The following is a 14,212-nucleotide window of genomic DNA, read 5'->3' on the forward strand; positions in this document are numbered from 1 at the left end:
GATAACGCACCGGGCCAGATGGCGAGCGCGGCCACTTCATTAGGGAGAGGGAGTGCAGAGGAAGAGGGTATTCTGTGGAGGGGTGGATTAGATGGCCTGCTCGCTCTCCGCTGAGAGGCTTATTGAAGGCTGTAGGGGCGGCGGAGGGCCTCCACCTTCTGTTGGCGCTCCCGCTGTAAGAGCCTCGTGGTGCAGGTCGAGAGGGGAGGATGTGCCGGGGAAGAATGACGGCATTCGGAGACGGTGATGTAGGGCACATTTACCGCTGTGCTTTGTTTTGGGAAGCAAGAGGAAGCGTAAAAAGCCTGTCTCTCTGTCTTGATAAATCCCAACATGAAATCAGACGTTAGCTATCAGACGAGCTATTGTGAAGTCAAAAAGAGAGCTAGTGGAGCGGCGACGTCTTCTTGTTCCAGTTAAATATAATATGGTCCGGGTTCTGAAGGCGGGAATGCTGTCATAAATGTCCGACTCATGGTTGCTCCTCTTTTCCTTTTTCCCCAGGATGAGTGAGCGATACACGCAGATCGGAAGTAAAGGGGCTCTGCTTGTAATGGTGCTCGTGATCAGTGTCTGGGAGATGACCGTACCAACAGAAGGAGCGAAAGGTGAGCAACTAAATCTACAGCTGTTGTTTTTTAATCTTGTTGTGTTTTCATGTCTCATCGCTCCAACTCCTCAAGTATACCCATGGAGTTTATCGCTGTGTATATACTGTAAAAAAACTGGTTATACGCCGCTACTACCTCCGGTCAGTGTCCCGCTGTAGCAAGCTAGTAGCAGGGCTAGCTAGCGCTGCTACTAGCTCCCCGCTGCTGCTGCTACTGGCCGCTGCTGCTGCTACTGCCCAAGTCCCCTCTGTCCAAGTCGGGTGTAGAGCCGGGGCTGGTCCCTACCTTTGGTGGTTGTCAGGGAACTAGCGGAGAGCTAGCGGAAGTTAGCGCGGAACTAGCATGAGTGCCAGCTGCATGAGTGCCAGCTGCAAATGGAGACAATGACCGAAGGTAGTAGCGGCGTATAACCCGACTTTTACGGTATACTGAATTAAACACTTGTTTCTGATGGAAACAAATGCACGTTCCAATGAGGCCGTCTAACAAAAAGGTTTAAACCCTCACAACCTGCTTCTATCTTTATGTGATTGGTGCTGACCCCAACATCGTGAGGACTTAAATATCAGCGCGACGCCACTTACACGTTCAGTTTTTGTTCCTTAAATCCATTGCGCCGCATCCACAAGGAACGCTGCAACCGAATGTCATGTGACAAGGGCCAACCTATCGCAGTTGGCATGTTCTCTTTCTTCCGTAACGTTAATATTGTTAGTGCAGGGCTGCCCAGAGCGTTACGATCGGTCCCTTGTTCGGTTGAAAGGTCAGTCAAACTGAAGATGACAAATGGAGCCATAAAGCTACTGTGAGGGATTTACGGTGCCGGAAATCCATTTATCTTTCTTCTGACTTTGTTTAGTTTAGTCAGTGAGGCTTACCGCTAAACCACCTTGCCTTCCTCATCGTCGTCATCATCGCAGGGCTTGGTTTCTTTGTTACAGCAGGTACAGCATGCAGGGTTGCAACCTCCCGAGCAACTTCTTTCATTAAAACGATGAAATAGTTTTTGTATTTTTGCCAACACACCCCATGAAATGACCAACAAGTGTTTTTTGTGAAGCCAAAGTCTGATTTACATTATTCCTCTGTGCCATAGAGCTCCACCGTTGTTCACAAACTATTAAAAACACACTGGATGACATGTTGCTTTATGACTATGAGTACACACTGTTGAATTGATCCCACATGAACCATCCTGCTGCCTGAAAATACAATAATACAAATCAGCACCAAGCATGTATAAACTGAAAGTAGTCCCAAACAAATGCACCGTTTACTCCTGGTTGAGTAACATTTGGTAAAAACTATGATTCTCAGCTATTTGAGTGAATTACTGAGAATAAATTAATGCATATATTTGTGACCTGTTTATATTGTTTTGAGAGATGAATGAATGACTGGTTTTGGTCCCTTCATCATGCCAGGCTTTTCCGTTAAATCACTTTTATCAGATCCATATACTCCAGGGAGCAAGAGGTAATTGCTTTAGTAATTTTAGGGGAATCAAATTACAAAAATAGTCAAGAATAGATGCATCAGAGCCTGAGATGTGCTGACTTTTTCTCCCTTATCCGAGTCAAGCCCCAAAATCTTGCATCCTACATTACCCATAACGCAACTCAATAGATTCTTATTGTCCCCACGAGGGAAATGTGTTTCCACAGTGTGTGCATTATGCGCCGCCAGAACATGGACACGTTGTACATTACGTACTCCCCATTGTATAAAGAGACTAATACATAGTGATTAGCACCGCTTTGCCAGCACAGACTGTCGTTCTATGTGTTTTTTGTTCTCCCTGTCCTGTAAATGCCTACATCTGTCAAACGCCACATGTAGTTTTTAAAGCAGGCTTACTCTACCATTAAAATATAGTCTCTAAGCCCAGCCTCAGATATCCCTCATGACATCACGAAGGGTTATTTTCTTAGACTTGACAAAGCTCCTCCGGAGCCAGAGAAGACAAACAACTGTTTTCGCATGCCGAGTCATACTCTGTATGACTAGTAAACTGATGTGTAAAATAAAATAAGAGTTCCCTTTTGAGATGTTTATTCCAGCAGATATTGGGAGCTGAGGAGCTTTGAATGTCAGGGAGCATGCCAGGTGAACCGCTGTGCATAGAACAAGGAAAACAAGGAAGGAGCAGAAATCTGATGACAGCCAAAGATAATTGAAAAAGTGTCTGGCGGCAGTGCTTTTCATCCTATTGCGTCATTCTATAAATGGTCCAACAAAGGAAACCATCGCTGCAGTCTTTCAATAAAGATGAGCAAATCAGGTCAAAGTCCTCCTCCACGTTGAGACAAAAACATTTTGTTGAGTCTCCGTTCACCTGCTCACTGACCCAAAAAGCTCTCCATCCAAAAACAAGACGCCAGGAGGGATGCAGGACCAAGCGGCCACCGCTTGTCATCTGAGGTGTTGGAAAGGACCGTCTCAACCATGCCGCCTCCCAGATAAAATGTCACCGTAGAAAATGGTGGTGGTGGGAAATTGGACTGGAACAGCTATTTTGGAGGTATGAGTCAAACCCGTCTAACCCGTTCCTCATTAAAAGTGTTGTCGAGTCGTCAATTGTAAACCCAGAGAGATCAATTATGGCAACTCAGCAACATTACAAGTGGAGGCCGACCCACATGTTTCATCGTTGGGAGTCCCACTGACAACACACGGCCTCAGGTAATTGGGGGTGTGCGGGTGGCGGTGGCGCCGGACAGGATGTCTATTTGAGAGCGCGATAGAAAACCACGCGTACCCCTCTTCTCTTTGTCGACCAATTAGACGGGAGCGCGGCGCTTTGATGTGCGCGGCTTGTGATTGGCAGCGATCCCCCACCCACTCAAGGCGCTCATCATTTCAGCAGGAAGTGGATCAGAATAATCCCGCACGCATTCAATTTCTCGGCAATGGCCGCCGCGGCGCCCTGATTTCCCCCGGGAGTTATTTCTGATGCCGTAAACCTGTTATCATTCGGGGGATGAAATGAACCCAGAACATGTCCAAAGTAGAGGAAATGTATTTCTTCTCAGAGAACACAAGAAGAAGAGAACTAAGCCTAACCCTCTGACAAGCAGGGCCAATTCAGTGCTGATGTTCTCATGCACATATGAGCTTTCACTTCCTGAAATAACCGGTTTGTGTGAGCAAAGACGGGATCATATTCATATCAATGCTTTTTCTACTCTCTGACAGTTATGTTGATTCACTTTTTTTTGCCTTTCTCGTCCGTGAGAAAAGAAGGTTTGATTTATCCTCTGCTACTGGGGATGTTTACAACACAAACGTAGAAAGTGCCCCCGGTGTGAGTGTCCTTTATTGAGCAGAAGGCCGGTAGAGCAGAGAGCGTCGGGTCCAACGGCCTGGCCGCCTTGTTTCTGTGACATCTGATTTATGTTCATTGACATCTATTGTAAAGGATCCGTTGAGTTATCTGCCTTCCTGAGCGCGTACGTGCCACCATCCAAACTCAACTCATTAACAACATTAAGTTTAAGGCTACTTTAAGCTTAACTTGTTTGATTTTACTTCCTGGGATGATTGTGCTGATTCCACTTGTTTTTGATCATGTAAGCTTCATCATGGCAGCAGCAGGTGGGGAAAAAAAGGATCGGAGACAATAAAAGTATTTAAATGATCAACACAAAGTAGTACTATTTGCTGCAGTGAGTATTTCCATCCAGGAACAGGAAGTGTTGACAGACAGGTTTGTCACACTTATGACCTCAACAGTGGACGCCTACAGCTACAGTATAGGCCACGGCTTCTGTTTGTCAGAGGCTGTATGTCCTAGACGTCCTAGAAGCAGGCAGACATGGACGCACCAATCTTACTTCAGTCATTTTTCATAAATTTTCTTGCCAGCACTATTCGATCATGTCACACTATTCCCCATTGTCTCTCTCCCCTCCATTCATTAGCTGTCCACTGTCTAATAAGGCATAAAATGCTCCAGAAATATTAAAGAAACACAACGTACCGTGGCCGGTTCGTGAGCTATATCTCTTAAATCTACTTTACCTCATCAGGAAGATGGCGGGCATATATCTCCACCTGGCTGTAACACAGCATGTCTCTGCCCGCGGCGCCGTTGGGTTTTTTATGGTTGCCCAAATGGGTGTCGAGAGTTTAAAATCTGACCTTCAAAAATTGTGCCGGCGTGATCCCCGCGGACACACAGCGGCCTTGGATTTCAGTGTCCACAACGAAAAACCACTTAGCAGGAATCAAAGCAAGCAGGTTGCTGAGGGGAACTTGAATCTGAGTGGAATGAAATTGACGGTTCGCACTCAGTTTTCTTTTTTGGACGCGTACCGCTGCACTCAGGTGGAACAAACAGCGCTAGTTTCAGTTTGTGGTGCGTCTCTGGAGCCGCTTCCCCTGCTGGTTGTAAATGTTGCACTGACGCGTGACCTCCATGTCTGATGTACTGTAAGTCTCCTTGTGTTGTATGCATCAAAGATTGTTGCTTGCTCTGCACCTTCGACTTTCTGCACTTTGTAATAAAAATGACTTATGTGATGAATAAGAAGCATCTTGCCAGGGAAGGAAAACACTGCTCGCACCCTTGAGGGAGCAGTAACTAACAGCCGGAGACACACCACATGTTAAACATAACAATCAATCCACATGCTCAGTACATTGAGTTCAGCTCCCTGAATCTGATTTGTAATTGTGGCTCAAAGATGGATACTCATCCGTCACTCTTCTAAACTGGTACCAACAAATAGTTTGAGAGGTAAATCTGTTCTGCACTATTAATGTGACAGTCGTACACAGCGCTGTGTAGGTTTGCACAGAGGGAATTGCACTCATCAAAGATCATTTCTCTGTGTGAGAGTTGGTACTTCTGGCCACATTCAGCAATGTGTGTGGAGCAAAGCAATGATTACATTATCATTCACAAAAGCTTCATGAATGATACAAAGCGTGCATCATCTGCAGTTTCTCCAGCGTCTCCGGAGACCAACGTATAAAAGCTTCTCAAGCAGAGTAATTTCGGCTCCGCGCAGAGAGAAATGGCCCATCACTTCTCCATGAAAGCAAAGGATTCGCTGAAAGGAACAAAAGCATGGTAAAAACAATACTGTCTGGTAGGCAGCACCAAGAGTTGGGAGTTAATGTTACAATTCCAAGCTGCAGTCTGGGTTCACCTCAACTTACACAATATCTTTGGGTTTGATAAAGGGCCGGACTATTCCTTGGCCAGGACCAGTAACTTTCTCAAGTCTCTGCTGGTTGGAAACCTGACGGCGATGTGTCTTTTTTTTACGGATTAAACCAACTAAATACAACATGCTAGTCCGGAGAACGGTCTGGCCATGTCACCCTCTTTCCATTTATGCTAAGCTAAGCTAACTGGCTGCAGCCTCATATCTAAAGAGAGTAGGAGTGGTATTGATTTACTCCAACAACTCTGAAACAATGAGGCCAATCAGACACTGCATTTTATAAGGGGTTTGGAACCACTGGTTTTATTTCGTAACCTATCGTCATATGTTCATTTATTTAAAATCTATCAAATAAATGTAGTGCGGTATAAAGTAATTAAGTAAAGTGCCATTTACCTCAAAGCTGTATTCAATTACGGTACACAAATAAAGGTACTTAGTTACTCTCCACCACTTTTAAATGGACAACTGCCTCAACAATTTAATATCACATTGTAGGCATTTTAATACAAATAGATTACCTGGGTTATTTCCTGCTTTATAGATAGATACATATTATTAGTCCTTTCAGAATTTCATTGTGTGTCATTTAGCAAATGTCAGATAAATAAACGGACAACATCAACTATAGTATCACCGAAAATGACAACGGACATCATCTACTTCCTGATTGTGACATCCAGATTATGTAATAATAAAAGATGCTCGATATCGTCACTAGAGCGAGGTTTTTTATTGAAAAAATCTTTTTTAGAGAACATAGAAGAGGAAGATGTGGTAGAGGAGATCATTCACGAGGAAGAGGAGGAGTATCTTGAAATTAGGGTTTTGTTTAAGAGAGACATGTCACGTAGCACCCCGTCAAGAAATCATTGGTATTGATGTTCACCCTGTCAATAAAGAGCAATCTTACTAATTGTCTATTTTATTGAAGCCAAAACAGGTGGAAAATGGCCAACCCTTATTATAGTAATTATATATTTAAAGACATATTTAACTCTATCCATAAACAATTATGTTATATTTAAAAACAACATAATTGTTTATGGATGGAGATTAAATTGAACCCACAAAAGTAAAAGTTTAGACTACTTTGCTAGTTTAATCATCATATACTTACTACAAACATGTAATTGTTTGCTCTGCATGGCCAGTTAGACCCTGTGAGATTGTGTCATCAAACATCCTTATCCATAGTCAGTGTGTCTAGCCTACAGTAACTTAGTTTGGAGAAGCACGCGGATAAGATAAGAAATGCACTTCTGTGGACACCACGTTGGTTTCGGATCCCAAAGTCACACAATAACACAAAACAAACAACAACAAATCAATGCAAATTTATTCCATGCATTTTTTTCAGGCAGGCCACACGGGTAAAGAGAGAAGTGAACAATCTGCAACAGAGTCAAGTCGGCGATGCTGCGGCTCGGCTCGGTATACGTTTCCTAACCGCCGGGCCACCAGGAACGTCCTTGAATCCTGTTATTTAAATGTGCACGGCATCGCGCTTGTCTTATACAAACTTTGAAAGACACGAATCTACAAAACACAAGTTCAGCAGCAGCAGCAGCAGCAGCGTGTCCAGAGCCGGAGGGATCCTCTCTGTCACAGCGACAGGCGCAGCAGGTTTAAAGCTGCTTTGCAGGACGGACCGATTCCCCAGTGAAACGCTTCGCTCTGCATCTGCTGGCAGGGGAAGCCGAGCAGGGATCCAAGTAGAAACTCACAATCCAGTCAGAAAAACCACAGCCGCTCAGTGTGAAGCATGTCCTTTATAGAGGGGTACTGGCAGCACTTCTGCGACATCTAAAGCGGCTCGGCTTGCTGTGTGTTTGTCTTTCATATCTTCTCTTGTTCGGGCCAGAGCCGGAGTGAGCACCTCGCTGCCTTTTGGGCGGCTGCTCTATACCTGCTTGATTTTTGATGTGTGAGGACAGACAAGAGGGAGTTGTTGGAGCTGACATGCCATCAACATTTGGGTGCATAATCAAAACAGACTTTTTTTTTCACGGCGGTTGGCTTAAATATATTCCAGCAGCAGCAGCTGTGAGATATGCAATCACAGACACAAACGGTTTGGGACGAGGAAACGATTGAAGTATTAGACCCCCACTTCGTTTGAACGTTAAAAGCAGTGTTTTCTGAGCTCCGAATACGAAAAAAGTAGCAGGTAAATCTCCGAGGAGTAGCGATGCGCTACAGTTGCAGAACATCTTTGTCAGATTTAATATCATTCAGTCTCAGCAGAGCCGCTGACTCCATCACCGTTAGTCTCAGTGGTTGCGCGTTACAGCAGCTGGAAAGTGCCGCCGTCCGCCGATATAACACGCCGGAGTGAGAACGTAATTAACTGGGTTTAGTTGAGCCGCCGCCGTACCAGTCAGTCCGGACCAGTTTCGCGCAGTCGTTTCAGATTTACTGTTTACTGCTGCAACAGTGAGCATCTCAGCACCAGGACACCTCAAGTAAATGTCACATGCAATTAAAAGAGAATGGAGCAGCTCCAGCTCTAAATAATTCAGACAATGGAGCGTGATCTGGAAATTGGCTCCAAATACTGCAGCGCTGCACTTTCCCCTTTACATGTCTGAATCTTTTTATTTATTTAATTGTTTAATGCTGCTGTCTGGAAATCTGGAAGGGTATCAGTTCCAATCACTAGCATCTCATACTTGAGTTATTATTTATTTAAACTGAACATGTTTTTCTTCAATTGAAAACACTGATCATGTTAAAAATGAGGTTTGAAGGCCAGATCCTGATTGGTTGCCTCCACTACTGCTTAAAGCTGCCGCTAAATTATCTTGAAGAAACACGCAACCAGTTATACACAAGGATTTGGATTAAGATTACTGGTGCTGTGTTCACACCAAACGCCAAGCGATTATATACACATTTAAATGTTTTCAACTTGCCTAGTTGAGTGCTACTTGTCTTTGGCCTTTGATTGGAGCTCTCTAAAGTCTGAGACAATAACCTGATGATGTCTTCAGGAACTTAAAGCTGAGTTTTTTTTAGCAAACAAAAGAACGTTATGTTCATGTTCAGTGTTTCTTCCCATAATGCAGTAGTCGGCAGTCATTTCCCTTTCCTTGCATTTGCACATTGCTACAGCTCTATTAGCGTTGACCTCATCCATCATCCATCAGTGACTGCGAGGACGACATGTGAAAATAGCCTGAAATCAAAAAATACATTTTTGGTGTCTCTTGGTGTAGACGTCTCTGTCGCGAGGAACGACAAAAGTACCAAAGCATTGCACATTGTTTTTGGAATTACTTTAAAAAATCCAGTTTATCTAGAGAGTGAATAAACCAACCTGTCTGTCCATGAGATATCTAGCTATCAGCAGATTGATTTGATGAGCTCTTGATTTAATTCATTATTGTTATAATTTATCATTATATTTCTTGTTTAATAATGTCCACAGCCTTCTGGCACTGCCCACACAGCCAGCGTCTCCTCACAGCTCCAAAAACATCTCTGTAAACATCCAAATAAGCGTCATTTAGATAAACTGGAATCACCTGAGAAATTATACAAACTTAATAACAGCTTTTTTGGGGGTAATTGGATGATAAAGCTGTCCAGACGAAGCAGAGTGAACGGACTATCGCTCTAAAACGGCCCTATATATTTAAGAATAAGGTGACTAAATGAGCAATTCCCCCCCCCCCACCCCAGATGACACTTTGAAAAGAATAAGGCACATAAAGAGAGGAAAATGGAACCTTCTGTGATAAAAGGCCCCATATAAAAGGAAATTGGTCGCCTGCTCCTTGGTAATTTTTTCCTTATTGAGACAGATTAGACGAATGCAGAGCAGACAATAGATACCCAAGAGAGACATTCTTCTTCCATCCAGGGCCAGCGGTGTGGGTGTGTGTAGATGAGGGTAATAACTATTGCACCAGAGCTGGACTGAATCCTCACTGATTGTTCCACCTCTCTGTTGTCTCTGCAGCGGCGCACATCGTCCCGACGGGGACCTGCGAGGTGGTGGCGTTGCACCGCTGCTGCAACAAGAACAAAATCGAGGAGCGGTCGCAAACCGTGAAGTGCTCCTGCTTCCCCGGGCAAGTGGCCGGCACCACCAGAGCGGCCCCGTCGTGTGTAGATGGTACGCTCCGGCTGAATATTTCATGGGCCTTCTTCTTTTCTTTCTTTCTCTCTCTCTCTCTTTTTTTTCTTGCTGACACTCCGTTCCACAAATCTTGAGGATTAGTTTTGCTGAGATCATCGATAAGGGTTTTAGCACCCGCTGACTCACTTTAGTGTAATTTCTTCGAGAAGATGCCGTCAGAGGGCAACATGTAGCGTCGTCAGTCTGAGATCATTTATACACGTCATTTTAGCAGATTACAACTGCATGGGAAAATTAGTTTTTTGCATAATTACATGTTGAATTACACAAAAATCAAATCCTAACAGGGAAAAAGGGATTTTTATTACCACACAGCACTACAGACACAAATATATTGTCATGCAATATGAGAAAGGGGCTGATGATAACTGTGTATAAATGAATGCATTTAAATATAATATATATTGCTAAACAGCTAAACGTTAACGGAGGTTGCATCGACTTGCATTATGATGCGTTCGAGCTCTGCTCAGTATTGTAGGATTAAGGAGTGTTGAGCAAAGGTTCGATTTTAACGCTATCTTGTAAAATGTAGTTTTTGGTGAGAAACTTGAAGAAATCCAGCAGTCCGAAGGAGACATTTCCACAGCGATATATATAAAATAGATGATCGAGAGGGAATTAGGAGCTGGTCTCTAGTGCCCAGAGGTTCTCTTAGCATGCAAGTGTGTCAGACCCCCGACTCAGTCGAAGTGGCTTCTCTTTGGTCTGAATGGCGCGGGTTCCCGGCTAAACTCTGGACCCAATCGTGTATGACCTATTCCTTGACATTTTAGTATTGACATTTTCTGCAAATTAGAGCTGTGAGCCACTGGCCTCAGTTTAAAGCTCCACGGGTGATCTCAGAAAGAAGAAAAAAGTTTGGCACTTAACCTTTTAATTATTCTTTCTTCTACAACCAGGGATTACCTTTGGCTCAGCTCTGTGTGAGACAATCTTCTCTTCATACGAGGACAAATGAACCTCCGGACATATGAGAAGACTCGAATAGATTTGAATGTGTAATTCCGAGAGGCAGCCGCAGAAAATACCTGCACACTTAAATGAGAAAAGTTTAAAAAAAAAAAAGTGTCTTGATCGCATTGAGACAAAGCGTTTTGATACGGTCAAGAAAACTTAAAAAGGCAAATTGGATCATAAAACATACATCATGAGTGGATTTTTTTCAAGCTGATACTGCAAGCATCCGGTTAGCTTAGCTTAGCATAAAGATTGGAAGCTGGGGGTAAAAGTATGGTAGCTTGAACCCAGATGAATATCAAACAGTACACATAGACACTTAAGTGTGAAACATATTTAAATGTTTACTGCTGATTACTCAAACCTCAATCATACCAACAGGCTTAATTATGGAGGAGAAGTTTCCCTGAGCATTCATATCTGTGTCTTATCGTCCCGCGACCTCTGCTGAAGATCCTCTATAAGGTCACATGTTGACAGTCAGACAGAGCGACCATGTTTGGATTCGCCTGTTGCCCTTCACGGCACAATTACAACTCACTATCTGCTTTACTGTTGGAGCCAGCTAATGTCACGCCGCCGCCAGAACTACTTTAGAAGCGCTGGCCGCCCTCCAGAAACACTCGGCCGAACCACTCACATTGTTATCTTCAATCCGGGCAAATGATTGCGATTAAGGCAATTAAACTTATATATAACGGATGATATATCAGTGTGTGTGGCCATGCAGCTCAGACCTTTCTTTCACAAAAAGAGGAGAAAAACATTACTGATCTCTAATGAATATGAACTCAAGGTCAAAGCAAAGATTTGTGGGCATTTCCAACAGCTACAATCAAGGAAATAAAATTAAATAAAAGTGCAACTCTATTTTTCGCCCCCAGATGTTTTCAGCCGAAAGCGGCCCTCGTGTTTCCAAAGCGCCATTAACTGTTAAGTGAGACGTATCCCGTGCACTATGCCCACGTCTGGTTATCAATACTCCCATTTAATTTCATGAGAAACCTTTTGTGGCTTTTTAATAGCTGCTGTTACACAACCACCATCTGCTTGCAGTTGACCCGATGCACGCTTCACACCACACGCCGTGGCCGTGCGGTACAGAGTGATTCCCTCACGTCATAAAGTATCCATCTTCTGCAACGTACTCTGGCGGGGCCCCGGTGGTATGTGCGGATTACAATAACAGTCCTCTTCATTAGGCGGGAACACTAATGCCGGGGTGTGAACGCAGATAATGACCTCTGTAATATGCCACATGTAAATTATGTCCCGTACAATGGAGTAGCAGAAGCTTAATGTGCTCCTTTATGGAGGCAGCTCACTGCAGCTAAAAGGTTTTCCCCTCAGATGGCTGGAGCTCTTTTTCCAGTTCCCCAGTTCTCCAACGCGCCGGTACGCCAGGCTCTCAACGGAGTGCGCTTGGATACTCAAAATAGATTAAGCGAGCGTTGCCAGTCAAAAAGAAAATCTTGCATCATTTACCTGAGACAGCTGTCAAAATGTGACACGACTACTGCTGTGATGGTATTTGAGGAGACGCTTCGTTTCAGGCTCGTGATATTATGAATGTGAGCATGAAATACAAACACAGGTTATACCCGAGAATAACAATACCCCAAAAAATCATATATATTAAATTTGGCATGGCTGCATACAGTTTGACCAATCGAGATCGCAAAATATGTGAATTGTGATACATTTTTCTCATTATTTAAATAACTTAAACGAATAGCTTTCGTTGACAAAGGCCAACAGACTTACTCTGACACGTGTGACCACTTCCTCTCTGACCTCTACATGTCGTCCTCAGCCTCCATCGTGGAGCAGAAGTGGTGGTGTCAGATGCATCCATGCCTTGACGGAGAGGAATGCAAAGTTCTCCCTGATCTGAAGGGCTGGAGCTGTGCTACGGGGAACAAGATCAAAACTACTAAGGTGAGTTTGAGATTCAAACCATGCTCCGACCTGTTGAATCTGACCTCGCACACTTCCAACTCCTCAAAGTCAACCGGCTGCTCGCCTGTCCTGCCTTTACCTAAAAACAGCTAATGCTTGCACTCGGTGCTCGGACCCCCTGGGGGGCCTTCAATCAATGGTCTGCCATGTCTCCTTAGCACTTTCAGGCCACTTTGAGCACCCAAACTGGCCAATTAGTCACTCCAATTACCTGCTTTTAACGTTGTAACATGAGGCCCATATCCTTCAGTGTGTTATGACGACCCGTAGCCTTCGCCTCTGCCTCTCCATGTACTTAATTATTTAAACTGCCCGCACCACACCTGCCTGGAGCCGGGAGCCTGGAGCCTGGGGCTATTGATTCAGGGACTTGTCGGGACCTCAAAATGGGATTATATATGTATATATTTTTTTTTTCTTCTTTTCTTTCTATTAGTGGTCCAAGGTTCCGAGACGAGCCTGTCTATCGTCTGAAAATTGATTTTTGGTAACTACCAGATCTTGATCAGAACATGTCTTTTCTGTTCTTGTCTTCTTTTACATGGAAAGATTTCGGCGGATAAAGAGCAGCTTTGGTAACGTCAGACGCTTCACAGTCCAGGTAATAAAGCGGTATTTTATATGTGACGGTTTTACAAGGTTCTTTTCTTCAATTATTGTGGTCCTAACTTTCCAAATGGAAAATACAAAAAAACTCTCAAAAGGGATCATTAATGTGTCCCATTTTTACTTCACTGCACAAATAGAATGCGTGCTCATCATTTACTGCGTCACCTCACATTTTCATTAAAACAGACAAGGCAAAGGGTATTATTAAGCACTTTTCCCTGTCGTGCATCTGCACCTGGGATGGAGAGGAGAGGGAGAGGAGATGCACGCTGCACAAAGACAACAACATGGAGGCGTTCAAAGCGTCGGCATTACCCGGCGGATTTGTGTCGCACACCTTTGAACTCAGCTGGAGGAACACGCTTCTTCAGTGTCAAATCTTTCTGCAGGCTGCGTGAAGCAGCGAGGGGTCGGGCTTTCTTCTCCACCTCTGCAGAGCTTTTGGGAAAAACAGCCCAAGATAAACCTGGAACCTCCAGCTATACTGACCTCTACCTGAGGTCTCTGTAGCATACATGCATTCATGCACACTGGAAACAAAAGCGTTAAAATGTGTACATTTACAGCCCCCGAAATGAGAGCCAGAAGTAACCGTGTCTTTTGGACAGATATCCTGGAAGGTAAGAAAGAAGAGGAAGAATAAATGAATAAAGAATACCACAAACGATTCAAGTTTACGTGCTGCTGCATGCAGTATGCCTTTAATTGGGACATATTATTTTGAAGGCCGGCGGGGAATTTCTCACCGGTTACATCAA

At 44.0% G+C, this 14,212-nt stretch overlaps 1 protein-coding gene across 1 annotated transcript; it reads left to right on the top strand.

The window, feature by feature from the left end:
- Nucleotides 1-505: 505 nt before the first annotated feature.
- LOC306752174 (chemokine-like protein TAFA-2) lies at nucleotides 506-13,424 on the top strand (the record flags this gene model as incomplete). Its single annotated transcript, XM_079235899.1, has 4 exons — nucleotides 506-608; nucleotides 9,747-9,902; nucleotides 12,700-12,824; nucleotides 13,395-13,424. 4 exons carry the CDS (start codon nucleotides 506-508, stop codon nucleotides 13,422-13,424), a joined length of 414 nt encoding a protein of 137 aa, XP_079092025.1.
- Between the last annotated feature and the right edge of the window lie 788 nt (nucleotides 13,425-14,212).

The sequence above is a fragment of the Taurulus bubalis genome (assembly GCF_910589615.1).
Source record: "Taurulus bubalis genome assembly, chromosome: 20".
Taxonomy (NCBI): Eukaryota; Metazoa; Chordata; class Actinopteri; order Perciformes; family Cottidae; genus Taurulus; species Taurulus bubalis.